Genomic DNA, 27,452 nt, shown 5'->3' with positions numbered 1-27,452 from the left:
TTTCTGACTGGTTCTTTTTGTTTTCTCTTCACTGAGTTCATCTATTCTTCCTTAAGTTCATTGGGCACCCTTATAACAAGTGTTTTAAACTCTGTATCTGGTAGATTCCTTGTTTCCTTTTTTAGTTCTTTTTTTTTTTTTTTTTTTGGAGTTTTGTTCCAGACTTTGGAGCATGGTCCTTGTATCATTTTGGCTGACTCCCTTTGTTTCTATGTATTAGGTAGAGCTGCTATGTCTCCTGGTATTGACAGAGTGGCTTTATGTAGGTGTTCTGTGGAGCCCAGTGATACAGTCTTCCTGGTCTCCTGAGCCAGGTGGGTCATGTGTGGCCTCCTCTTGTAGTTGAGCTTCAACTGCTGTTGGCATGGCAGTGGGTGGGGCTGATCCCCATGCTAACTGGCTATGAGGGCTGGCTGGGACTACAGTAGACAAGCTGTTGTTTGGGGCTGACTCCACAGAGCAGAAGTTGCTTTAGCAGGTCTCTGGTGCCAGCTGAGTCTGTCCTTTGGGTGTCTCATTTGTGGAGCTGGTTGGGTGGTGCTCTAGTGTGGTCTGAAGTCAGCCATCATGTTTGTTGGTCTTGGAACCTCTTGGGAGGGGCTCTTGTGCAAGCCAAGGTCAGCTTTTGCCGGCCTTGGGACCTCTTGGTAAAAGCTGCAAGTGATCTGCAATTGGTTGTCGCTTTCACTGGGTTAGGAGGCACTTGGAAGAGGCTACACTGCAAACCGATACTGAATGCTACTTGTGTCATTCTTGGAACTCTTTGGGGGATACAATGTGAACTGAGGCCATCTGTCACTTGTGCTGGGCTTGTGACCAATTAGTTGAAGTTATGTTACAGGCCACAACTGGCTGCCACTATGTAGCACCTGATAGAAGTGACAGTGCAAGTTGAGACTGTATGTCACTTGTGCTGAGCTAGGGCTGCTTAGCAAGAGCTACAAGGCATGCTGATGGTTGTAAGACCTGCCTGGTCCACATCTAAGCCCGTCCCATTGGTCTCGAGATGTCTTCTTTATATCCTTAGCTATAGGAATTCTGTTCAGCTAGTCTTTAGGTTTTCTCAGTGATGGTTGTTGTATAATTTAGTTGTAAATTGGTGTGATCATGGCAGGAGGTGAGCACAGAGCTTACATACTCTGTCATTTTGATCTGGGCACAGCCTGTCTTGAATGTATATTGTTTTAATTCAATAAGGTTAGCATTAGAAAATGAATATAGATAGCATTCTTCTTAAGTCATTTAAGCAATGACTAGTTCTAAAACAGAATACCTGTTTTACTCCAGAGGACAAAAGTACCATACTGATGACTGGTTTTATAAATTACCACAATTTGGGGCATAAAATGAGAAGTATTTATTTTCTCATAGTTCTGGAGGCCAGAAACCCAAATCAACATGTTTTTGGGAGGACCGAGCTCCTTCCAGAGGCTCTAGAGATTATGTTCTTTGCCTTTTTCAGTTTCTAGTGGCTATCAGCATTCCTGGGTTGTGACTGCATCACGCCAGTTTCTGCATCCATGGTCATATTGCCTCCTCTTCTTCTCTGTGTCTCTTATAAAGACAACTGTCAGTGGACTTAGGGCCTACCTGGAAAATCCAGGATAATCTCATCTCAAAAGGCTTAATTATATCTGCCAAGACTCTTTTAAACTAAATAACAGAACATTCACATGTTCTAGGAATCTATATATATAAAAGGCTAATACGCAAAGTTCGACGGGAAGACCGGGGGTTTGATCGCTCACTATGACGTGTGTTGACCACCAGGGGGAAGCACAGAACAAAGGCCCCGGCCAGCAGCCGGAAGGCCCCAATCAGCTCTGATCCCTGGCCAGGCCTAGGGACCCTACCCATGCACAAATTTTGTGCACTGGGCCTCTAGTTATGCTATAAGCTTCTCTTTTTGAGGGCTACCATTTAGCCTACTATAGGAACTACAGGCAAAAATTTTATCCAACCTGACAGGCATTTTCTGGCCATGCACATATGCACCACACTTGCAAGCCATGCAGGCTACAGTAGCACCCATGATGTCCCAGAGGCTCGCAATTTTTTTTTTTAAAATATATTTTATTGATATTTTACAGAGAGGAAGGGAGATGGATAGAGAGCTAGAAACATCGATGAGAGAGAAACATTGATCAGCTGCCTCCTGCACACCCCCTACTGGGGATGTGCCCGCAACCAAGGTACATGCCCTTGACCGGAATCGAACCCGGGACCCTTCAGTCCGCAGGCCGACGCTCTATCCACTGAGCCAAACCGGTTTTGGCCCAGAGGCTCGCAATTTACTGGCCTGCTTCCTCATGGTCAGAGACGCCTCAGAGGGTAAGACTCATGCAGACGGGACCGTGGGTGCAGAGTATAGCAGATGGAGGGGACACCCGATAGAGAGTGGGGCAAACACACAGACCGTGGCCAGCAGTGCACAGGAGGGTGGCCCGCAGAATGAAGAAAAAAGAAAATTTTATCCATATACTTACTCCTTTGCTGACTGGAGAGCCCTCGTAGGTTTCATATGGGCCATGGTCCTTGGCCAGATCACAGCTGGCTTCCAAGGCTCCATAATAAATGGTTTCAAAGATTTGCTTATTCAATAACTGGGCCTCTGGACTCTCAAAAGGATACCTCATCAGAATAAAAGCATCTGCCAGGCCTTGTACCCCAATTCCAATAGGGCGATGACGTTTATTTGATAAGTATGCCTTTGTGCCAATAGGTTTAGAGAAGAAAGAGACATTACTGAACAGAAAAAAGCAACATTCTGTACCAAATGACATACACTCTCTTTTTATGTTTTCTCACACCATTCCAATGATAACTATTTAAATGTTGCCTGGCAAGCAGACTGTGATAAACTCCCTTCACTTTGAATTTCAATAATTATCAATAAGCAGAGATATCTATTCATACCTCTGGGACAGGGTAGTAGTTAATATCAATAATTTTATTCAAATTTCGGACAATGACTTTAGTGACTTCAGCCAGCTTCTTAAAGTCGTATGTGTGTTCTGATGTGACATACATATTCAGGGCCAGGGAAGCCAAGTTACAAACTGCAACCTGGAATGCAAAGAAGAAGAGTCCAGAATCACAAAATTTTTATTTCCTCTCTGTGTTGATAACACTACCATATAAGCCTCTAACACTTTACCATTAAAATTTTTCATTTTTATCTTTGACTTCTCTCTCTTCATCATTCATCAGTTCATTTCTAAATCCCAGTACTTATTCACATATGAGTTATAACATGCACCAGTGAATAGGTAAAATGAAGAGAAAATCCTGTGTTCCTTAGTACATGACTCTATTACCACTTATATCACATTGTGTTATAATTTTTTATGTATATCTGAGTAGATGTGCCCTGTCCAATACAACAGTCACTAGCCACATGTTGCTATGTAATCAAAATTAAATGAAATTTAAAATTTCTCAGCTGCACTAGTAACATTTTAAATGTCCCACAGCCACCAGATACAGAACATTTCCATCACTGCAAGAAAACTCTTCCAAATTACACATGCCCACCTCACCCTCACTGAGATTCTGACAAATCCTTAACAACAGAGGATCCAAGTTGATGAATTTTGAAAAAGCTCTTCAGGTGATTCTCCCACTACACTCACTATACTAGGTAATGACATTTTATAGGTAGGGATCATATCCCTATATTTTTAGTATTGGCAACACATGTGGCATACATTAAGCTTAATAATGTTGAATGAATACACTTTCTTTTCCATTTTTATTATGACTATCCTAATCCAAACCCTCAATGCCTCTCACCTAGACTCCCTCATGCCCTTCATACCTACTCAATTCTATACTTGTTGCCAAAGTACCCATTTTCAAAACATAGCTCAAATCATGTAAGTCTATTAAATGTTAGAGAAAGAAAATAAGACAAGAAGAGTCCCGGGGGGTAAGAATGGAAGGAATGCCATTTTAAAATAGAGTTCTCCAGAAAGACCTCACTGAGAACATGACATATGGACAAAGAACGGAAGAAGTTAGAAAGCAAGCCATGTGCCTATGTGGGGAGAAAGAGTATTAACCGCAAAAATCCTGAGGCATCCCTGGCTGGTTTGGCTCCGTGGTGAATGTCAGCCTGCCGACTGAAGGGTTGTGGGTTTGATTCCCACTCAAGGGCACATTTCTTGGTTGCAGGTTTGATCCCTGGCCCTGGTTGGGGCACGTGAAGGAGGCAACCAATGGATGTGTCTCTCTCACATCAATGTCTGTCTCTCTCCCTCCCTCCCTCTCTGTCTCACCCTTCCTTCTTTCCTTCCATTGCCTGAAAAATCAATGGAAAAAATATCCTTGGGTGAGGATTAAAAAAAAGGGGGGGACCTTGTTAGTCTATAATATAATCTATCTTGTGTAATTATTTTAGTATATGTCAATTTCCTACAACTAAATTTTAAGTTTCCAGGGGGCAGAGGCTGAGCCATATTCATTTATATTCCCAAAGCACTTAATACAGTGCTTTTCACATAGCTGGGTGCTCAATAAATTTTGAATTAAACTGCAACCTTATCAGTATGTTTAACTCACCATTTTCTCCCTGGTTTTTCTTTTGTCATGGTATTTTTTTTAGATCCTACAATTTGTGATCTGCTCCTTCCTCCTCATTTTCATAGTTTATATCCAATATCCAAGAAGCTGTCATCCAACTACTACAACAATGTCTTTAACCTAACCACAAACCTCTTTTCTATAACAGAAACAAAATCTATCCTTCTCATCCTACCATTTTAATGCTATTTTCCTTTCAGAAACCTACACAGGCCTATGACACATTCCAGCTTTCACTTACTAACTCCTTTCCCCTGGCCAAAACCATCTCTACAGATAAAAAACTTTAATGTATTTGCTACATCAAAACAAATTTGACACTCATTGCATAAAACCAAACCATCTCTCTGATCTGTCATACAGACCGCTCTTCCCAAATGGAAGCTTTTCCATAAACTTTATTTTTTTTAAACTAAATCTATATTCCCTTTCCGGCCTTGTCTCTTCAGTGAATCACCTTAAAGATTTGAGATTAGAATTTTGTCTCACCATCACTGAAAGGATTCTCTACAAGTTTACATACTTTAAACTGAAAGAGCATCCTAACACATTTTTGTGTTTGTCCTAAGCTACCATGATTGTACATTACTATTTCCCTCAAGTAAAGATTATTACAATATGTAAGAAACAGTTGACTGACTTCCACATGGCCTAGACTAAAAGATATTCAAGGGCACAGATCACAACTCTTCTTTCCTGTGTAATTGCTGTCTATTTTAGTGCCCTTCTGCTTACCAATAAGCTACAAAATTTCCCTTCACCCATCTCAAGTGAAATCAAGTGAGGGATTCACAAATAATTAACTTCACTTCCTAAGATTCACCTCTCAGTCGTAGATTTAGGCAGAAGTTTTTCTACCTACCTCATCGTTGCTGGTATATTCTACTATTTCTGTGCACAGGTTGCTGCATTTGATTGTTCCCAGGTTCTGCTGATTGCTCTTCCGATTACAGGAATCTTTGTAGAGCATGTATGGGGTACCTGTCTCTGTCTGAGACTCAATAATCGCATACCAAAGCTGTTGAGCTTTTACAACTTTGCGAACACGACCCTGTTTCTCATAACTGAAAGACAAAACTAATATTATTTTAATAGTCCCTAAGAAAACCTTTATTACAGATAACGTGAAGAAAGACACTGAAATATAATATTGTAAAAACTCAAATTTTCTAGTAAACTTAGCTAAGGAAAAAAAATAAGGAATATAACATTTATTTCACCCTCACTAAAGCCAGTGAAGAAAACCAGGCAGTTTTAAATCTCTTCAAATACAACCCAAACCCACTAAATCAACACCACCTTCCAGAATAAAAGGAACAAAACCTAAAATAGTCAAACTGTACTATTGTGCTAAAGTAGTACCATTGTGCTATTAGTTAATGACATGTACTGTCCTGGTTGATTTTGATTCCTGTATGCAATATAAACTTATCAAATGTACTATACGACAAAGCAAAATAATAACCCTGCTAATTCATTGCCTTCATTTTTAAAAGCATCAATTAAAAAAACGCAAGCAAATATTAAATGTCCCAAAGTTTTAAAAAAAGAAAACAGAAACCAAAAATTTGGAAAAGATTCAGGAAGTAAAGCTGACCAAAATAAAATTACTAGTCATATTCTCTCCTAGATGCTTCCAAATATTCCTAGAAACTGGCTAATGAAAGATATTATTTTGAAATGTGGATCCCCAAATAAGAGAAAAACATTACTTTCATATTTTCCCCATACCTTTCATATAGTTTCTCAAATTCCTCTCCCCAAACCTCATCCAGACCAGGACACTCATTTGGACACATTAAAGACCAGTCCTACAAAGGGAAGAACAGTACCACACATGAGAAACTTCAAATAAGCAACCATACATAATCCATTAGAAACACTATAATGCATAGGGTGTCTTCCATAGACTGTCTTGGAAATCTGCTATAGAAATAATCACTTTAGGCTCAGGTCCAAATATCTAGTTCTGCTTGTTTGTATACAATTTTAAGCATATAAGTCAGACAGCATCTACTTTGGAAAATAAAAACCCAGGAAAGCAGGAATGGCACCTTTTAACTTGTTCAAAATACCTTCTGTAGCAAAATTCATAGGTAGACTATTCCTAAGCATGATTTAAGATGATTGAAGAAAAAGCTTATGTGAATCAAGTAATTATTACTAACAGGTATCTATCTCTCACCTGATTAGTCTCCACTCGTTTCATGAAGAGATCGGGAATCCAAAGGGCAAAGAAAAGGTCCCTGGCACGCTGTTCTTCCTTTCCTGTGTTCTTCTTTAAATCAAGAAACTCAAATATGTCTAAATGCCAAGGCTCCAGGTAAATAGCAAATGCTCCAGGTCGCTAAGGTAAACAATCATCAATCTTTTCAGAATAAGAATGAAACAAAGAAACTTCATATTTTCCAAAGCACTTTTATATCTCCTTGGATCTTCACTACAATTAATGAATTAAATGAGATAATACAAATAAAAGTCTTATAAGAATATAAATTAATAACATTTTTCTTACAATACCAGGAGTAAAAAAAAGAGCATTTTTACATAAAGAAAATGTGGAAAAGATTAAATAACTTGTCCAAAGTGATACAGTGAACCAGAGATGGAGCTTCCTCTTCAGTTGTCCTCCAGCTCACTTTACACTATATAACATGTATAAAGCCCAAAGAAAATCACTTTAACTTTGACAAAAATAGGTTGTGCTCTTACTAAAAAGTCGAAAAGGTGCTGTCTTATCAAGGTCCTTATATTCTTTTTTAAATGTTTTTATTGATTTTTTTTAGAGAGAGAGGAAGGGAAAGGGATAGAGAGATAGAAACATCAATGAGAGGAAACATCATTGATGGGCTGCCTCCTGCATGCACCCCACAGGGGATCGAGCCCGCAACCTGGGCATGTGCCCTGACCAGAAATCCAACCGGCAGCCTCTTGGTTCCTGGGTCAAAGCTCAACCGCTGAGCTATACAGGCCGGTCTAGATTTTTTTTTTAAGTACACCAGAGACAAGTTCATAAACTAAGAGATGATTAGTATGCCTACGTATCCATGAGATACAGGCTCAAGTTGCAAACTATCCTGCTGATAATATTAAGTAAACAACCCAATCTTCTCAACTTTACTTTTCCCTCTATAAAATAGGCAGAATTTTGTTTATTTTTTTAAAAGATATTTTCATTGATTTCAGAGATGAAAGGAGAGAGAGATAAGGAACATCAATGATGAGAGAGAATCACTGATTGGCTGCCTCCTGCATGTTCCACATTGGGGATGGAGCCCACAATCAGGGCGTATGCCCTGACCAGAAATTGAATAGTGACCTCATGGTTCATAGGTCAACACCTAACCACTGAGCCATGCCAGCTGGGCCAGAGTTTTATTTCTTTAAAGAAAAACTTAGAAGACATATGACAACTCTTTTTCAAGATTAAGTATTAATATAAGTCACAACTTTAGCAACTATCTGTAAATAAACTGTCATGTAAAAAAGCTGCTGACTAGATCACTGGCTGTCTGCAGCCAGTATGTATGGGCAGAAAGGATGGGGGTCATTAATATAAAGGTGCAGGAGGAAAAATTGGGGGGTAATGCCTATATGTATGGTAATTACATAGTCAAAACCCACCAAAATGTAGATTTCAAGTGTGTGCACTTTAAAGTAAATCATACTCATTAAACTGATATTAAAACTTAAAAAAAGGCAGTTGTTAGAAACACACAATGAATCATCTTATAAGCATACATAGCTAATAGTTTTTAGTTCTGATTTCCAGTACTTTCAAGTAACAGAACATACCTTGTTCCCACCTTGATCCACATATCGAGCTGTATTGTTATATACTCTCAGCATTGGTACAAGGCCATTGGAATTACCGTTAGTCTGAAAGAGAGACTGAGAATAAAGGCATCTGGAGAAGAAAGAGGGGGCTCAGAAAGAAAAATAACAAAATGGCAAAAGAATGGACAAAATACTCTTTCCCAGTCTATAAAGTTTTACCTGCTCTCCGAGATTTTACCTCTGCTTTGAAAATACAATGCCCAATAAAATCAACAAATTGTTGTTGAATAAATTATAATTATATACAAAGTTATTTCATAGCATCTCTAATTTACAATGAGACATAATAAATACAAGTCAAAAGAATCCAATATCAGGATAAATTCCACACCTTCTAAAGATTTATTCCCAAAAGAATTCAAGGCAACTTAAAATAAGTATATGCAATGGGCAAATCAAGACAATAAACAGGTAAATAGAGATTCTCAGCAATAAGTAGATTCTGGAATGAAGATAAGAAAATATAAACTCCTAAGACTAGAATAAACCTCATCAAATTTCAAAAATAACCCTTCTAACCCATGGCAAGCCTTTGAACAGACGAGCAATGGCTCACCATACTATTAGGTAAAAGTACTGTATGTATCATAGCACCTCCAAAACACCACATAATGGAGTGGTTTCCTTCTGGACTCTGTACCTTCATTCTATAGAATTAGATATTTTTTTCACATTACAAATGAAGAAACAAACACAAAGATGTAAAATAACTTGCATTAGGCACTACAAGTAAGTAGTGGAAATAGGATTTAAATCCGAGTCTTACTTAAAACCATTATCTTGACTCCCAAGGAAAAGTGAAGTAGCACACTGCTTGAATTTACATCACAGAATGTCAATGTTTAAAACTTAATCCTGGCTCTATCACATATTAAGTGACTAATCTCTCAAAGTAATTTAACTTTCTAAGTCTCAGCTTCTTCACTTGTAAAGTGGATAGTGCCTGTAGGGCCTACACTCACAAAGTTAGTGTAAGGCATCAAGTTCCTACCATGTGTCTGTAATGTTATCTATGTCATAAGGTTGTAGCTGTAGTAAGAATTAAATGAGTAGTTCATGTAAAACTTTTATAACAGATTTAGTACACAGTAAGCAAGCAATAAATGACAGCTGCTATTATCATAAAACTAGAGGCCTGGTGCATGAATTTGTGCACGGGTGGGGTCCCTCGGCCTGGCCAGCAATCGAGGCCTATTGGGTGGCTGGCTGGTTGTGGGGAGGGACTGCTTGAGGTTGGCTGGCTGGGCATTGGGGGGACCCCCGTGGGAGGTTGGCTGTGAGAGCGCACTGACCACCAGGAGGCAACTCCTGCATTGAGCATCAGTCCCCTGATGGTCAGTGCGCGTCACAGCGACTAGTCGACCCGTCGTTCCGGTCGTTCGGTCATAACAGTTGTTTAGGCTATTATATCCTAACTAGAGGCCCGATGCATGAAATTTGTGCAAGGGGTTTGGCCCTCGCAGCTGTGGTGGCTGCGCCCTCGCAGCCTCGGCTTCATGGCTTCGTCCGGACAGTTGTTCTGCTGTTCGGCTGTCCGGTCTAATTAGCATATTATGCTTTTATTACTCTCCTAATATATAAAAAGACAGGGGCTGTCACGACTGAAACAACTGGATGGACGACCCCAGGATCAGGCCTTAAACTGGCAGTCAGACATCCCCTGAGGGGTCACGGATTGGAGAGGGTGCAGTCTGGGCTGAGGGCACCCCCTCTCCTGTGCATGAATTTGTGCACTGAGCCTCTAAAAGATATATAAAAATCCAGGGGCCGTCACGACCAAACAACCGGACGGACAACTGAATAGCAGGCTGTGTGGGGCGACAAGGCTGGAAGGGGGGTTAGTGAGGGACGACCAAACAACTGAACAGCAGGCTGCATGGGGCAACCAGGCCAGCAGGGGGGGCAGCTGGGGGGCAACCAGACTGGCGGGGGGTGGGGGAGGCAGTTGGGGGCGACCAGGCCAGCAGAGAGGGGCAGTTGGGGGCAACCAGGCCAGCGGGGGGGGTGGGGGTGGGGGGCAGTAAGGGACGACCAGGCCGAGGGGTCCCGGATTGGAGAGGGTACAAGCTGGGCTGAGGGGACCCCTCTGTGCATGAATTTCGTGCACCGGGTCTCTAGTATATAGATAAACCAGAATTCTAAAATATAAAATAAATCAAAATCTGAGATAAAAAGGATCCTAGAGATCATCTAATCTAAACCTTTAATAAGACAGATGAAAATGAAGTCACAAGCAGTGAAATGACTCACTCCAGGTCACATAACCAGCCAGTAACTAACAGACTTAGGTTTCCCAAGCCCCAGCATATGCCCTCTCAACCATAAGCTTGGTTCCTTATGGACTTGAATTCCTCTAGTCTACACATTTTTAAACATAAAACAGAAGCTTACCCCAGCAATGTAGCTGCCAGTAGCTCGAATACAACTCACAGCAACACCAATTCCCCCAGCAGACTTGGAAATCAATGCACACTGCTTTAGTGTGTCATAAATGCCTTCAATACTATCATCTTTCATACTCAGAAGGAAACAGCTATGGGGGAAAGAAGTCACAACTTATCAAGGAAATGAAGCAAAGCAGAGTCACAGAAATAACTATACAATCCAAAGACAATAAGTTAGGCAAATAAAAGATTTGAAATTTACAAAATTACTAAGTGTTTTTAGAAGAAAAAATATATACTGTTACTAGCTATGACATAGTAAAACATATCAACATATCATATTGGTTTAAAAATCACCTTGCTGCCAACCCTAGATGCTAAGCCTAGAACAGGGGTGGGCAAACTTTTTGACTCGAGGGCCACAATGGGTTCTTAAACTGGACCAGAGGGCCGGAACAAAAGCATGGATGGAGTGTTTGTGTGAACTAATATAAATTCAAAGTAAAGGAGCGGAGGGGAGAGCAAGAGAACCCTCCGCTCTTTCGGCTCCGCGGGCCGGATAGAACAGCCGAACAGGCCGGATCCAGCCCGCGGGCTGTAGTTTGCCCACGGCTGGCCTAGAAGGAAGTCTTAGAGATAAGTTTAAAATATTAACTTAGGGACTCTCCCCCCTCCCCACACGGGAGTCTGTGCTATGAGATTCTTTTTCCTTTCCCACATGGGAGTGTGTACTTGTTCTTCAATAAATCTCCACCTTTGTATAAAAAAATAAATAAATAAAAATAAAAAATAAAATATTAGCTTACATGTTCACCAGATTGCAAATGTACCGTTATCACATTTTCTCATGCAAATCCTAAACATTCATAACAGTCTTTTCAACCTATTACTAAGCCAAGAAAAATTAAACATTTATGAAAAAAAGTAACATCTATGCAATGGTCAACCAATTCTGTGATATGTCACCAAAATTTAGCTCCCTTACTGTCTTTTTTAAGATAGCCTCTCTACCTGTGCTTTCAATCTTCAACCTATTCTCTACCTCAGGAGCCATACTCTACCAATGATCTTATCACTACCTTGAATATTCAACCAATCAAATGTATTCTATCCACTGACCTCTTCTACTGAATAGACATTCAGAAAGATAGAGAATAATATACTTTGTACTTATTACCACCTATCTCAATTATAAAGTCTAATTATAATCCCACTAGAGGCCCAGTGCACATGAAATAGTGCACAGTTAGGGTCCCTAAGCCTAGCCTGGCCTCCGTCGCTGGCCTCTGCTGCCCTGCGACACTATGTGAAGCTCCCTGCCCTGGGACACTCCACGATGCTTGTGGCTCCTCAACTGCTCCGTGAAACTCCCCCCGCCCCTTGACTCCTCCACGAGGCTCCCCCCCGCCCGGCGACTGCTCCGCAAGGATCCTCCTGCCCCTCAACTACTCCGTGAAACTCCCTCCGCCCCACAACTTCTTTGCGAAATTCCACCTGCCCTACAACTGCTCCATGAGGCTCCTCCCCGCCCTTGACTGCTCCTCGAAGCATGCTGCTGCCCTGTGAAGCTCACCACTGGACGCTCTGCGAAACTCACCTGCCCCACCACTTCACACCCCGCGAAACTCCCCCACCACGCGATTGCTCTGCGAAACTCGCTGCCGCCCGGTGACTGCTCCGCTGAGGTCACCGCCGCCCCATGAAGCAGGCCACCGCCGCCGCTTAACAGTCCTGCCCGCCGCCACTGCCCCCTCATGGAGAGTGGCTCAGGGGCTGGGAGGACGGGGGGTCCCAGAGAGGTGCTCCATGCACTTCATGGTGACCGGTCATCCGTTTCGGTTGTGACAGCACCTGGCTCTTTATATATTAGGATACCTTCTTGTGCATTTTGACCTCTTAGCATTACATATGTTCTACATTTTTAAAATTTCTGGATGCTATTTATTTATCCTCTGCAAGTTGCTTTTAACGCAATATTGTATTAGAGACCAAGCTGTTTTGGCTTAGTAGGTAGAGCGTCAGCCTGTGGAATGAAGGGTCCCGGGTTCGATTTCAGTCAAGGGCATATGCCTGGGTTGTGGGCTCAATCCCCAGTGAAAGGTGTGCAGGAAGCAGCCAATCAATGATTCTCTCTCATCATTGATGTTTCTCTCTTTCCCTTCCTCGCTGAAATCAATAAAAAATGATTCTCCAAAGTGAATATATAAGTATTTTCTATTTACCAACATATGAATGAGTTCCCTGTGTTCTACAATCTTACCAACACTTGCCATTATCAGCCTTTGCATTTTTTCCAAACTGATGGGTGTGATATACCTCATTATATTAACTTTCATTTTTCTAATTATTAGCAATATTTATCATTTCACATGTTTACTGACCAATCAAGTTTCTTCTCTGAATTATTTTTCACATCCTTTGCCCATGTTTCTATCTGGTTCTCTTTTTCTTATAATCCTCTGATAGTTAATATACATTGCAAATATCTTCTCCCAGTCTGAAACTTGTTTTTTCACTGTTTTTGGGTCACAGGAGTTTTAATTTTAATGTAGTCAATTTTCCTTTACGTTGTTTGCTTATTTTAAGAAATCCTTCACTACTGTGAGGTCATATATATTCTCCTAACAAAATATAGGTTGAAGCATTAAGAGTCATGATGTCTACAATTCACTTTCAAATGACTCAGCCAAAAAAACATTTTAAGATAAAAAAATAGCCTAATAAAAGAGTAATATGCAAATTAACTATCACTCTGCTATACCCACAAGCCACGCCCACCAGCCAATCAAGAGCGAGTACACAAATTAACCCAACCAAGATGGCTGCAGCCACGGAGAGAGCAGGAGCCTTGGGTTTCCCCGGCAATGGAGGAAGCCAAGCTTTCCACCTGCCCTGGTCTGCCTTGGCCTCCGCTTAAGGCTACAAAGTTTCAATTATAGAAGATAATAAATCCCAACAAAAATGGCAGCAGCCACAGAGCTGGAGAGAATAGGAGGCTTGAGTTGCCCCTGGCGATGGAGGAAGCCAAGTTTCTGCAGCCCTGGCCTGCCTTGGCCTCTGCTTAAGGCTACAAAGTTTCAATTATAGAAGATAAATAAATCCCCGATACCAGGGGCCTCCGCTTGGGACGCCGGGGGGCATGGCCAGCCTACAAACGACCACAGTTCCCTCGCCCAGGCCACCCCACGCCCCAACAGAACCCTCACCCTGATCCAGGACACTCTTCAGGGCAAATCAGCCATCTCCCACCTGTGCACCAGGCCTCTATCCTATCTAATAAAATAATAATATGAAAATTGACTGTCACTCCAACACACAAGATGGCTGCCCCCATGTGGACACAAGATGGCCAGCAGGGTAGGGCAGTTGGGAGGGACCAGGTCTGCAAGGGAGGGCAGTTGGGGGCGATCAAGCCTGCAGGGGAGGGCAGTTGGGGGTGACCAGGCTGGCAGAGGAGGGAAGTTGGGGGCGACTGGGCCTGCAGGGGAGAGCAGTTGAGGGGGACCAGGCCTGCAGGAGAGGGCAGTTAGGGGTGACCAGGCCTGCAGGGGAGGGAAGTTAGGGGCAAACAGGCTGGCAGGGGAGCAGTTAGGCATCAATCAGGCTGTCAGGGGAGTAATTAGGGGGTGATCAGGCTGGCAGGCAGAAGCAGTTAGGGGCAATCAGGAAGGCAGGCTGGCAAGCAGTTGGGAGCCAGCAGTCCTGGATTGTGAGAGGGATTCCAGATTGGAGAGGGTGCAGGCTGGGCTGAGGGACACACACCCCCGTGCACAAATTTCGTGCACCGGGCCTCTAGTATATATATATATATATATAAATATGAAAAAATATCAGTAATCTTTAGATCTAAGCAGAGGTGGATGTATGGATGATATTCATTGTCCGTTTCTTTAAACTTACCTGAATGTTTGAAATTCATAGTAAAAGGTTGAAGAGGAAAATAGATATCTATTTTCTCTATATGCTCTTCTAAAAGATTTTACTTTCACATTTAGATTAGTTTTTCTTGAATTTATTTCTGTATATAGCATGTAAAAGGGAACTCTAATTATACTTTCCCCCATAGGATAACCAATTTCCCTAGCACTGTTTTGCTAATGAAATGCAAAGACATCTCAGTTATTCACGTTCCTACATAATCCTGAATCTATTTCTGTGCTCTTTGTTATGCTCAGTGGTTTTTTTGTCTACCCCAGAGTAAATACCACCGAGCCAAACCACCTAGGACCCGCCTGGATAATTTAGAATAACCTTCCCATGTCAAGATCTTTCTTAATTATATCTGCAAATACCATTTTTCCTTTAAGGTAATATTTACAGGTTCCAGAGATTAGGGCCTGCTACCTTTGAGCAGTCTACTAGATTATTCTTAGTCTTTTGCTCCTCCATATAAATTTTAGAATTGTGATGTTGAAATTTTGAGTGGAATTATACTGAATCTACAGATTAAATAGGGAAAAATGGACATCTTTGCAATATTAAATTCATTTTTTAAATATAAAATCACTCACCTTATTTTTTAATGTCCAACTATGTTTGAAAACTTTCTCAAGAGCCTTCTCTTTTATTAGCTTTGTTCCTGAGTAACCTTCCAGTATTATAAATAATCTATTTTAAAAGTTAATCTTCTAACATCTAAAGTATAGAAATTTAATTGATTAACTTATATTGAACTAATATACCCAAATCTTTTGCTGAAATTTCTAATAGACCTGTTTTTGTGGGTATTTTTAACCAAATTAAGGAAGCTATTTTCTGTATTGATTTTGCTAATTTTTATTATGAAAGAGTATTAAATGGTATAAAATGTTAGTGCAATGGAGTATATTAATATACTTTTTGATAGCACATCCTTGAATTCCTGGAATAAATCAGCTGGCTGAGGGTATTTTGTTTATTTGTATGCTTTGTCTTTTACATATTATTGGACTCTGTTCCAGTGTTCCCTTTTCAAAAAATAGCATCATCGTTCATCTTCTTACTCTACCTATACATAAATTCAGGAACCATCCTTGGCTCATCATATCCAAAACATCATCAAATTCTATCTATTTTACCTCCAAAATATCTTTTGAATCTATTTCTTTCAATCTCTACTTTCACCTCCTAATCCAAACTACCATAATCTCTAGTACAGACTACTATAAACATCCCTCAATTAGCTGGCAGTATTTTATATATATACTAGAAGCCCAATGCATGGAAATTCATGCAAGAGTAGGCCTTCCTTCCCCTGGCTGCTGGCACCGGCTTCCCTCTGGCACCCGAGACCCAGGCTGGCTTCCCTTGGGCCACCTGCGGGCACCTGGAACCCGGGTTGGTTTCCCTCCAGCCCCGGCTTCATCGGGAAGGACGTCCAGAAGGCATCCGGTCTAATTAGCATATTACTCTTCTATTATTATAGACTAGAGGCCCGATGCACAAAATTCGTGCAAGAATAGGCCTTCCTTCCCCTGGCTGCCGGCACCAGCTTCCCTCCAGCATCTGGGACCCAGGCTTCCCTCGCAACCCCAGCTTTGTCTGGAAGGTCATCTGGAAGGATGTTGGGTCTAATTAGCATATTATGCTTTAATTTTGTGTGTGTGTGTGTGTGTGTGTGTGTGTGTGTGTGTGTGTGTGTGTGTATGTGTGTATGTAGAGGGTAATAGATAGAAATATCAATGATGAGAGAGAATCATTGATCAGCTGCCTCTGCACATCCTATACTAGGGATCGAACCCGCAACCCGGGCATGTGTTCTAACCTGGAATCAAACCATGACCTCCTGGTTCATAGGTCGACACTCAACCGCTGAGGAACACTGGCCAGGCAGTATTTACTTTTTTCAAAACCTGACTGAGATATAAATTCACATACCATAATATTCCCCATTTAATGTGTACAACTAATGGCTTTTGGTATATTCACAGAATTGAGCAACCATCACTGGAATTAAGCTTAAAATTCGTTATCAGCATTTGTCCCCCTCTACTTCATTTACCACACTAAAGAGATGTTTCCAGAATGCAAGTCTCATTTAATCAGAGCAGAAGTGATTTAAATGTTCATTAAATTATTTTTCCTGTAATCAACTGCCTAGTTTTTCAGGCCAACGTTTATTTCCCTAGTCAAAACCATTTCAGAATTTTTAAACTGACTATATATGATGCATACCTAGAAAGTTGTGGGCGGTTGGTACCAGCATTGAAGAGAGTGGGAGAGGCATGGGTAAACCACCTCTCAGAAAGAAGGTTGTATGTTTCAATAGCAGCATCAATATCTTCTTTGTGAATCCCCACAGATACCCTCATCAACATATGTTGTGGTCTTTCAGCCACTAAAATCAAAAGAGAAGTTTTCACATGATGGAACATGTCAGACAAACTAGGCTAGTCAAAAAGAAAATGATTTTAAAAAGCAGGACAATTAAAAAAAAAAAAAAGCAGGACAATTATTCATAAACTAGACCTAAAGTTAAAAATGTTAGTCAGAGTTTAGACAGAAATATTAAGGCTAATAGCTCAAAGCTCTATATTCAGTATAATGCACAGAAAATAAAACACACACACAAACATCTTCATTCTCACCTTTTCCGTTGATCTTCAACAAATAGGACCGTTCTAGTGTCTAGAAAAAGCAAAGCAACCAAAAAACTTCCAGAACAGCTCTTAAAGACACAGTAGATATAGCATTCACAATGAGCCAATCTATTTAAATCTTCTCAGTTTTTATGTAATTTTAAATGAAAATAATATATTTACTCTTACTAACTTCAGTTGGAACATTATCAATTGGCTATTTGTTTTGGAACAGACTGCATGAAAATTTCTGGAGAAAGTTAACTCTATATTAATATGCATAACACTAACAGCAGAAGTTACAGTATTCACCATCATCACAATGGTTAACAGGTATAAAGTACTTGTAATAGGCTAGGCATTGATCTAAGCAACACACTCACTTATCCTCAACAGAATTTGTTGTTAATATTATATTATATAGATGGAAACCACAGTGCAATGCCAGAATTATAAAGGTCGAATGACTGAAAATCATGATTTTTGCAAAAGAGAGTCACTGTGTCTGGAAAGTACAAAGCGAGATGGAGAATGGCTGGAGATGATTTGGGGATGTAGACCATCTATACTAATAAAAGGCCAAAACCGGTTTGGCTCAGTGGATAGAGCGTCGGCCTGCGGACTGAAGGGTCCCAGGTTCGATTCCGGTCAGGGGCATGTAACTTGGTTGCGGGCACATCCCCAGTGGGAGGTGTGCAGGAGGCAGCTGATCGATGTTTCTCTCCATCGATGTTTCTGACTATCTATCCCTCTTCCTTCCTCTCTGTAAAAAATCAATAAAATATATTTTAAAAAAAAAAAAAAAGGGTAATATGATAATTAGACCGGACATTTTCCGGTCATAGCCACGGTGGTGAGGGCCGAGGCAGAGGCAGTTAGGGGCAGTCAGGCCAGTGGGGGGGCAGCTAGAGGGAGGTCAGGCCGGCAGGGGGGCAGCAAGGGGGCAGCCAGGCCAGCAGGGGGACAGTTAGGGGGCAGCCATGCTGGCAGGGGGGCAGTTAGGGGGCGGGCAGGCCAGCAGGGGGGCAGTTAGGGGGCAACCAGGCCGGCAGGGGACCAGTTAGGGGGTGACTAGGCTGGCAAGCAGAGGCAGTTAGGGGCAATCAGGCAGGCAGGCAGGCAGGCGAGTGGTTAGGAGCCAGCAGTCCCAGATTGCGAGAGGGATGTCCTGGATTGGAGAGGGTGCAGGCCAGGCTGAGGGACGCCCACCTCCCGTGCATGATTTTCATGCACCGGGCCTCTAGTTAAGCTTAATAAAAGATTCTGAAGAAAAAAAATAATACTATCTCCATTCTAAAGATGAGGAAACTAAGCATAGAGAGATTAAGTAACTTGCTAATAAGAAGTAGAGCAGAGGCTGGGGTTGGGGTAGGAGGTGGCAGTGGAGGAATTGAGACAAAAAAGAGAAAAAATGCATAGACATGGACAACAGTGTGGTGACTGCCAGGGGGAGGGGTTAGGAGGGGAGATGGACAAGGGTATGGGGGGATAAATGGTGATGGAGAGAGACTTGACTTGAGGTGGTAAATACACAATACAATGTATAGATGATGTGTTGTGGAATTGTGCACATGAAACCTGTATAATTGTGTTAAGCAGTAATAAATTAAATTTTAAAACAGGAAAGAGAAAAAAAAGTAGAGCCAAGATTCGAACCCAGAAGGTCTAACACCAACATTCAGGTTCTCAATCACAGTTTATCAACACAAAAGTACCTAGAAAAACACTTGGCACACAGTAGGGATTCAATAGTTGTTGCATAAACAGTAAAAACAATATGGAATCATTATGGCAAATTATCTGCATAACTCCTCAGGTAATCCAGAAGTAATATTTGGAAACTCTGAAAATTGCAAATGGATAAGCTATATTTCCTTAATTCAAACAACCACTATCCATCTACCCCACTAATTCCCTAGGTCCATCCCAACTCCCATCAACTTATTGCCTTTATAATTGTATCACTAAACATAAACAAAAACCTGTATTTCTTGACATAAGAAGGAATTCTCACGTATTTGAAACCCATTATTTACCTTAAAGCCAAAGTAATTATAAGAGAAATCGCGGTCATAGATAATGGCAGAATTCAGGCGCTGATGAAGGTAAATAAAAAGATCCCATAATTAAAATAATTAAACTTATTTTCACAAAATCAACAGTTCAGCCGACTCCAGAATTAAAAATGACATAAGATAAAAAAGAGGTACCACTAAGTATTATTGTTATAGAACAAAAATACACATCTAATGTTAATTTTAAAAATTTATATAAATTGAGTATTCTAATTAGGCTTAAAAACATATACTCAAGTAGAGCACTTTTAAGTTGTTACCCAAGATCTTTCAAATTTTTACCTGAGCAACCTTATTAGGAATTAGTTTGGCAATGTCCCCTAATATTTTGAATGCACACACTCTTTGTCTCAGCGATTCCACATAAAGGATTTATCTTATACCAATATACTCTACAAGTAAAACACTATCATACAAGGATATCCACTTCAGCAAAAAATGGAAAACAAATATTCACCACTACAACAATATATATATTGCTCTATGTATATATATATATATATATAGACAACATTTCTATAAAATAGAATGCTATGCAGCTGTTCAAAAGAATAGGATTAGTCATAAATACTAATACAGACTATCTGTAAGATAAAGTATCAGTAAGAACAGTGTGAACAGACTGCCACTAAAAGAAAAAATTTATGTGTATGCACACGTGTATTACAGAATAGCCCTGGAAAATTACATTTTAAAATTACAAAATGTTATTTCTAAAGAGGAAAGCTAGTGTTACTTTTTTAATCTATAAGTTTTATAGTGTTTACATTTTAAAAACGTGCTGTTGCTTTAAAAAAAAAAAAGAACCTATGCCCTAGCCAGTTTTGCTCAGTGTCGGCCTGTGGACCAAAGGTTCCTGGGTTTGATTCTTGTCAAGGTCACAGGCCTGTGTTGTGGGCTCGATCCCTAGTGGGGAACATGCAGAAGGCAGCCGATCAATGATTCTCATCATTGATGTTTCTATCTCTCTCTCCTTCTCCCTTCCTTTCTGAAATCAATAAAAATATATTAAAAAAAAATTTTTTTTTTCACCAGGAAAGCATTACACATACATCTTTATTTTTCAAAACAATATCCAGTGTTGACTGGGCCACCATGGGAGAGTGTTTGCCATTATGTGGATTTATGTAGTTGTAGAGGTCTTCCATCACATCTAAAAAAAAATACAACAGAAAATAAAAATGTCAAAACCACTTAATGGAGAGTTAATTCACTTTTTCAGTAATAGTTTAAAAGAATGGTTCTCAAACCATTTTTTTTCATCCCAGTCCACCTCAATGCTTAGCATAGAAAGTGCTCAATAAACATATACATGCTAACTATACACTGAGTGGCCAAATTATTATGATCTCTGAACACATAATAATCTGGCCACTCAGTGTATATCCTATATAATAAAAGACTAATATGCAAATTGTCCCCTCGACCAGGAGTTCGACCAGCAGGCAGGCCGGCCAACCGCCCATGTCCCCTCCACCTGGCCAGGCTGGCCGGACCTCACCCATGCACGAATTCATGAACCGGGCCTCTAATTATACACACACACACACATACACACACACACAGTGGCCTGATTATTATGCGTTCAGAGATCATAATAATCTGGCCACTTAGTGTATAATGCCTCGGTTAAGAAAACACACTTCCAGAGTTAGGCTTATTTTTTGTTAAATAAAAACAGGAGTGAGGATATTTTTTGTTAAATAAAAACAGGAGTGAGGATATTTTCCCATTTATTTTATTTTATTTTTTTTAGAAAGAGTGGAAGGGAAGGGGGAGAGGAAAAGGGGGGGAGAGAAAAGAAGAGAGAGAAACATGGATGTGAGAGACACAGTCATTGGTTGCCTCCCATACATGCCCTTGACCAGGAATCGCTCCCTGGACCCTCTGGTGCACAGGCCAATGCTCCAACCACTGAGCCACACCAGCCAGGGCTGAACATAGGCTCTTTGAAAAAGATTCCCAGGTGATTAATACACAATCCCATTGAGAATTATTGGTTGAAAAATTTTTTAAAAAGCAGAAATTATAATCTCTTCTCAAATTTTTTATCCTAATAAAATTCCAATTTAAAATTCAGAAGCTATCATACTAAGCAGTTCACATCTGTAAATGCACATTTAATAAGTTCTCTCATTTGCTCTTCTTTACTACATCATAGCATTAATTGGCTCTCTGTATTTGTGTGTAATACACACATACACACATACACACACACTTACAATGTTGGCATTTTTATTGGAATGGACTTGTATGTATCAATACAATTCTGGGAGAACTGATATGTTTACAATAAATCTACTAAAGAGGGAGAATACACTGTTTGAGGCCCAGCACAATAGATCTCAAATCAAGAGCCAAAGATTTCTGTCATCGTCTTACCATCTGACTTCTTATATACCAATTTTATATTTAAATAAACAAATTATTTAACCTTCCCTTGCCCACATTCCCTGAGCTATAAAATGGCAGCAACGGAATAAAGGATTTGCTAATGGGACACAAGATTAACTGCACCATTTTGTTTAACCCAGAACTTGTCAATATGTGTTACTCATTTTTCCAAGCACATCACCACCAACTGCTTCAAAATGGGCTTCAAAAAAGAAAGAGGAAAAAAAAGCGTGATACGAGAAAACAAAAAGATCCACTGACCTTTCCATTCAGCAAGTCAGCAGCATGGGGAAAAGGGAAGTTCTAGTGCCCCCTCTGCCACTAACTTGCTTTTTAAAAACAAGATGTAACTTTTCTTTTGTCATTCTAGTACTCTTATAAATTTTCTAGGAATATTAAATTATTTCTAACTTTTCCTCTAGACTCACCACTGAATACTTTCTTTGTTTCTTTGTGCAAGTTAGAGACAGCAATCCTTGCTGCCAGAATGGCATAGTCAGGGTGCTTAGTAGTCAAGGTTGCAGCTGTTTCAGCAGCCAAAGTATCTAGTTCCACAGTAGTGACCCCACTGTATAAACCCTGGATTACTTTCATGGTGATCTGAGCCTATAAAAACAAAACCAAGAATTACTTGAGCTTTCCCAAAAAACAATAGCTTCCTTAGGATGGCAATGAAGAAAACAATCAAATGTATATCGAAATAAAAGTCAACTTCCTTTTTTTAAAAAAAAAAAATCTTTTAGAATGGTTAGCAGTGGAAAACTTCATAATGAGAATTCATAAACCAACAGAACTGCCAGAAAATGCATACTACATACACAATGAAAAGATGTCACTAAAAAAATAAATAAATGAATTTTTAAATACCTAAGTATAGGTATTTCATGGTTGACAAAGATGAACAGCCTCACAGGGAAACAGCTAAAAACAGAGCAGTGATTCTTTTTTATTTTTTCTTCTCTTTAAATATATTTTTATTGACTTCAGAGAGGAAGGGAGAGGGAGAGAGATAGAAACATCAATGGTGAAAGAGAATCATTGATCGGCTGCCTCCAGCACACCCACTGCTGGGGATCCAGCCCTCAACCAGACATGTGCCCTGACCAGAAATCTAACTGTGACCTCCTGGTACATGGGATGCCGCCCAACCAACTGAGCCACACCAGCCCAGGGATTAAGTATTTCCCCATTTTAAATTCAAATTCTCCCTATGTAATCAGGGTTCCAGCTGCATACTTACCCATTTCCCCCAAAATCTACCTACAGACAAGTACAGGAAAGTAAATGAATCAAACTTTAATCATTCCAATTAGAGATGAAGGTATAAATAAGGATTGGGACATCAGTAATTTAATGGTTACTCTTTCTTTAGCACTTCACAAATTACAAAGTGTCTCAACTTTCATAATCTCTGACATTTCATAATCACCCTGTGAAATGGATACTATTACTATTACCATTTTACATGAGAAACCTGAGGCTCAGGTTACTTGGACTTGCCCAAGGTTACCATCTAAATCTTTTTTCTCATCCCATTTCAGTTTTCAAGACCATATTGTAAGAGGTTCCCCTTTCAAAAATACACAATGTAGCCCAACCAGCAGTAGCTCAGTGGTTGAGCATTAATTTATGAACCAGGACGTCACAGTTAGATTCCCGGTCAGGGCACATGTCCAGCTTGCGGGCTCCATCTCCAGTGCGGGGCGTGCAGAAGGCAGCCGATCGATGATTCTCTCTCATCATTGATGTTTCTATCTCTCTCTCCCTTCCCCTTCCTCTCTGAAATCAATAATATATATATGTGTGTGTGTGTGTATATATATATATACATATATATATACACACACACACACACACATATATATGTACACATACATATATAAAAAATGCACAAGTTATTACCATACATTTTTTAAAAAAACAAACACTAAATTGTGTATATGTGTTCACTAAATGTTTCTGTAAAAAAGCTTAATCCAACAGAAAATAAATGTATTGCCCAGTTGACTAAAACATGACCCCTCAAAAAAAGTGTGTGTCATTATTAGCTTACAATCTATTCTAATTACATTTTGCCTAGGATCAAGTTGCTCCTGATCACTTTCTTCTCAGATCCCACAGTCAAATTATGTTCAGTAAAAGAGTAGTGAAATCAGGCACATGCAAAAAAATGAAACTAGACCACAAACTTAAACCATAAACAAGAATAAACTCAAAATGGACAAAAGACTTAAATGTAAGTCGCAAAACCATAAAAATCCGAGAAGAAAACATAGGCAGTAAAACCTCAATATGTCTTGTAGCAATATTTTTGCTGATATATATCCTAGGACAAGGGAAACAAAAGAAAAAATAAACAAATGGGACTACGTCAAACTAAAAAGTTTCTGTACAGCAAAGGAAACCATCAACAAAATGAAAAAAGAACCCACTGTATGGGAGAACATATTTGTCAATGATACATCTGATAAGGGGTTCATTTCCAAAATATATTAAAAATTATACAACTTGCCCTAACTGGTTTGGCTCAGTGGATAGAGCGTCAGCCTGTGGACTGAAGGGTCCCAGGTTCGATTCCGGTCAAGGGCATGTACCTTGGTTGCGGGCACATCCCCAGTAGGAGGTGTGCCGGAGGCAGCTGATCGATGTTTCTCTCTCATCGATGTTTCTAACTCTCTATCCCTCTCCTTTCCTCTCTGTAAAAAATAAATAAAATATATATTTTTAAAAAAAATTATACAACTCACCAGGAAGATAAACAATCCAATGTTCAACTTCACTAATCATCAGAGATGCAAATTAAAACCACAAAGAGATATCATTTCACATCTGCCAGAATGAGTACCATCAATAAATCAACAAACAACAAGTGTTGGCGAGGATGTAGAAAAAGGGAACCCTTGTACACTGCTGGTGGAAATGCAAACTGGTGCAACCACTAAGGAAAACAGTATGGAGTTTCCTCAAAAAATTAAATATGAACTGCCTTTTGACCCAGTGGTCCCACTTCTGGGAATATATCCTAAGAATCCTGAAACATCAATCAAAAAGAATACATGCACCCCTATATAAATAACAGTGTTATTTACAATACCCAATATTTGGAAATAGCCCAAGTGCCCATGAGTAGATGAGTGGATAAAAAAACGGGAATACTAATCGGCTATAAAAAAAAAAAAGGAACTCTTACCTTTTGCAACAGCATGGATGGACCTGGAGATTATTATGCTAAGCGAAATAAACCAACAGACAAATACCATATGATCTCACTTATATGTGGAATCTAATGAACAAAATAAACTGACAAACAAAATAGAACCAGAGGCATGGATATATGGAACAGACTGACAGAGGTCAGAGGGCAGGGGGAGTGGGTGGTGGTTGCGGGGAAGGGGCTGGATGAAAGAAGGTAAAAAGATTAGCCAAAGAACATATATGCATAGCCAATGGACACAGACAGTGTGGTGATGGCCAAAGGCTGGGTGGAGCTGGGTAAAGGGGGTGAAAATGGGAGACACCTGTAATAGTGTCAACAATTTTTTTTAAAATAGTGAAGTTTTCTAAATAGTTTCTTATGCTACACAGCAAGTAATCAAAACACAGAATAAAATTAACATCTGTATGCTAACAGTGCCAGATACAATAGTATACAGACTATTTCAGCTGAATCTACCCCAGAAAGCTTGAGTCTTCTACAGCAGCACCCTGTACTATGAAATGTGGTACTACATGAGGCAATGCTAGTAAAATATCTTTTGTCAGGGGACCTCAGTTGTTCTCGTTACACCCCCACTAGCTTATATAAGTAACTTCCCTTTCTCTTTGGTTAAAGAAGATGAAATAGGATGATCTCTCAGGTTCATTACAACTTTAACATTCTACTATTCTAATTATCATCTAGAATTCCTAAAAGTAAAATACAATTTGTAATAAAAACATTTTAAAGTTCTATAAAATTATTTTCTTTTTGACCATTTTGGTCAGTTCACTATCAAGTGTCTAATTATATATGTGCCACGCACTGTGGATATCACAAGAATAAGATAGAGCCCACCCTCAATTCTAGGGGAGGAAAGAGACATGTAATTAATTTCCATATTATGTGGTCAATGCTATTGGGCCAGCACAAGTGCTACAGAAGTAGAGATAATATACCTAAATAAGGCTGAAGCAACATGAGTGGGTTTGGAAAAAAGTGTTTTCAAGACTCCATTTTAGGATGATTTTGGAAGCCATGGGGAAGATGCATTTGAAGGGGGCAAAATTAGAGGAAGACCAGGAGGATACTTTAGAGACCACTAGAGACAGCAGTCTAGGTAAGGGATGATGAGGGTCTAGAGTAGAGGAGTTATAGAAGGTAAGAAAAGAAGAATGACTTGCTTATGAATAGTTTGTTTTCCTTAATTTAAATGTTATCCATGAAATCTACTTTATATTACTTAAATGCATTCTTTCTACATAGATAACAAAAAAGCAAATTTCAAACCAGTTTCTACCCAAATGATCACAATTCCAGAACAAGCTTTACTACAGGCTTTTTTTTTTTTTTTTTTTTTTTAAATATATTTTATTGATATTTTACAGAGAGGAAGGGAGAGGGATAGAGAGCTAGAAACATCGATGAGAGAGAAACATCGATCAGCTGCCTCCCCCACACCCCCCACTGGGGATGTGCCCGCAACCACAGTACATGCCCTTGACCGGAATCGAACCTGGGACCCCTGAGTCCGCAGGCCGACGCTCTATCCACTGAGCCAAACCGGTTTCGGCCACGCTTTTTTTTTCTTATAAATAAAACAATTGACTCAAGGATGTCTCTAACAAAATGTCAATGTCAAGTTTCCCTCTGTTCACTTTTTAGTTCTCTGAAAAGAATTCAGAGCCCAGAACCAAAATTTAGACAAAAAAAAAATTGAGCAATGTGTTCACATGTAAACCCAAGACCATAAGCAGAACACCAAACCAAAATATATATGAAGTGAAAGAAAGGCCAGAGACAGGAGAAACCAAGATGGCGGCATAGGTAAGCGCCTAAACTGCTGCCCCGCACAACAATTTCAAAACTACAACTAAAAGACAGAACGGACACCATCAAGAACCACAGGAAAGCTGGCTGAGTGAAAATTCTACATTTAGAAGGAAAGAGGAAAGCTCATGGAGAAGGAGTGGCAAAGAGCTGAGGTACGGAGACACGCGCGCAGAGAGGAAGGGCGGTGGAGTGCCTGGCTGGCTTTCTCTGGCGGGAGGGGGAAGGAAGCCCCCGACCACTGAACCCCAGTTCCAACTGCAATGAACCTCAGTTCGGGTGAAACCCTGTGGACCCAGGCTCATAAAGGGAGAGTTTGGACTGTCAGGTGGAGAGAAAGGCACACGGAGACTCAGAAACTCGGAGACTCAGGGGAGCGGCAGCAGGGGTCTGGAGGCACGAGTGCGCACAAGGACTGACTGCGGAGGTTACCACAGGCTGTCCCTGGCGGAGGGGAGTCGGAGGCTTCTGACTGCACTGAACCTCAGTTCTGGGCGAGCCCCTGGGGACCCACGCTCTTACAGGAGAAATCTGGACTGTAAGGAGGAAACTCGGGAACCGTGGAAGACAGAGGTCTGGAGACTCGCGAGCAAGGGCA

At 40.3% G+C, this 27,452-nt stretch overlaps 1 protein-coding gene across 3 annotated transcripts in view; it reads right to left on the bottom strand.

The window, feature by feature from the left end:
- The window catches only part of RRM1 (ribonucleotide reductase catalytic subunit M1), a 51,036-nt gene that overhangs the window by 13,777 nt on the left and 9,807 nt on the right, over positions 1-27,452 (bottom strand). For 2 of the 3 annotated variants that reach the window (XR_013959038.1, XM_080641764.1), the window contains exons 3-14: positions 22,257-22,434; positions 20,487-20,587; positions 19,396-19,455; positions 17,369-17,408; positions 16,956-17,118; positions 10,810-10,951; positions 8,377-8,460; positions 6,767-6,928; positions 6,313-6,392; positions 5,444-5,645; positions 2,917-3,066; positions 2,487-2,708 (exon numbers count right to left, since the gene is read on the bottom strand). Coding sequence is in view for 2 of the 3 variants with exons in the window: in XM_080641764.1 (XP_080497890.1) it covers positions 2,487-2,708; positions 2,917-3,066; positions 5,444-5,645; positions 6,313-6,392; positions 6,767-6,928; positions 8,377-8,460; positions 10,810-10,951; positions 16,956-17,118; positions 17,369-17,408; positions 19,396-19,455; positions 20,487-20,587; positions 22,257-22,434 (1,584 nt within the window). In the remaining variant the exon portion in view is untranslated. The remainder of the gene's footprint in view (positions 1-2,486; positions 2,709-2,916; positions 3,067-5,443; positions 5,646-6,312; positions 6,393-6,766; positions 6,929-8,376; positions 8,461-10,809; positions 10,952-16,955; positions 17,119-17,368; positions 17,409-19,395; positions 19,456-20,486; positions 20,588-22,256; positions 22,435-27,452) is intronic. The other variant, XM_080641765.1, reaches the window with a different exon arrangement.

The sequence above is a fragment of the Plecotus auritus genome, assembly GCF_963455305.1.
Source record: "Plecotus auritus genome assembly, chromosome: 9".
Classification (NCBI taxonomy): Eukaryota; Metazoa; Chordata; class Mammalia; order Chiroptera; family Vespertilionidae; genus Plecotus; species Plecotus auritus.
This window is presented reverse-complemented; position numbering and strand designations above follow the sequence as displayed.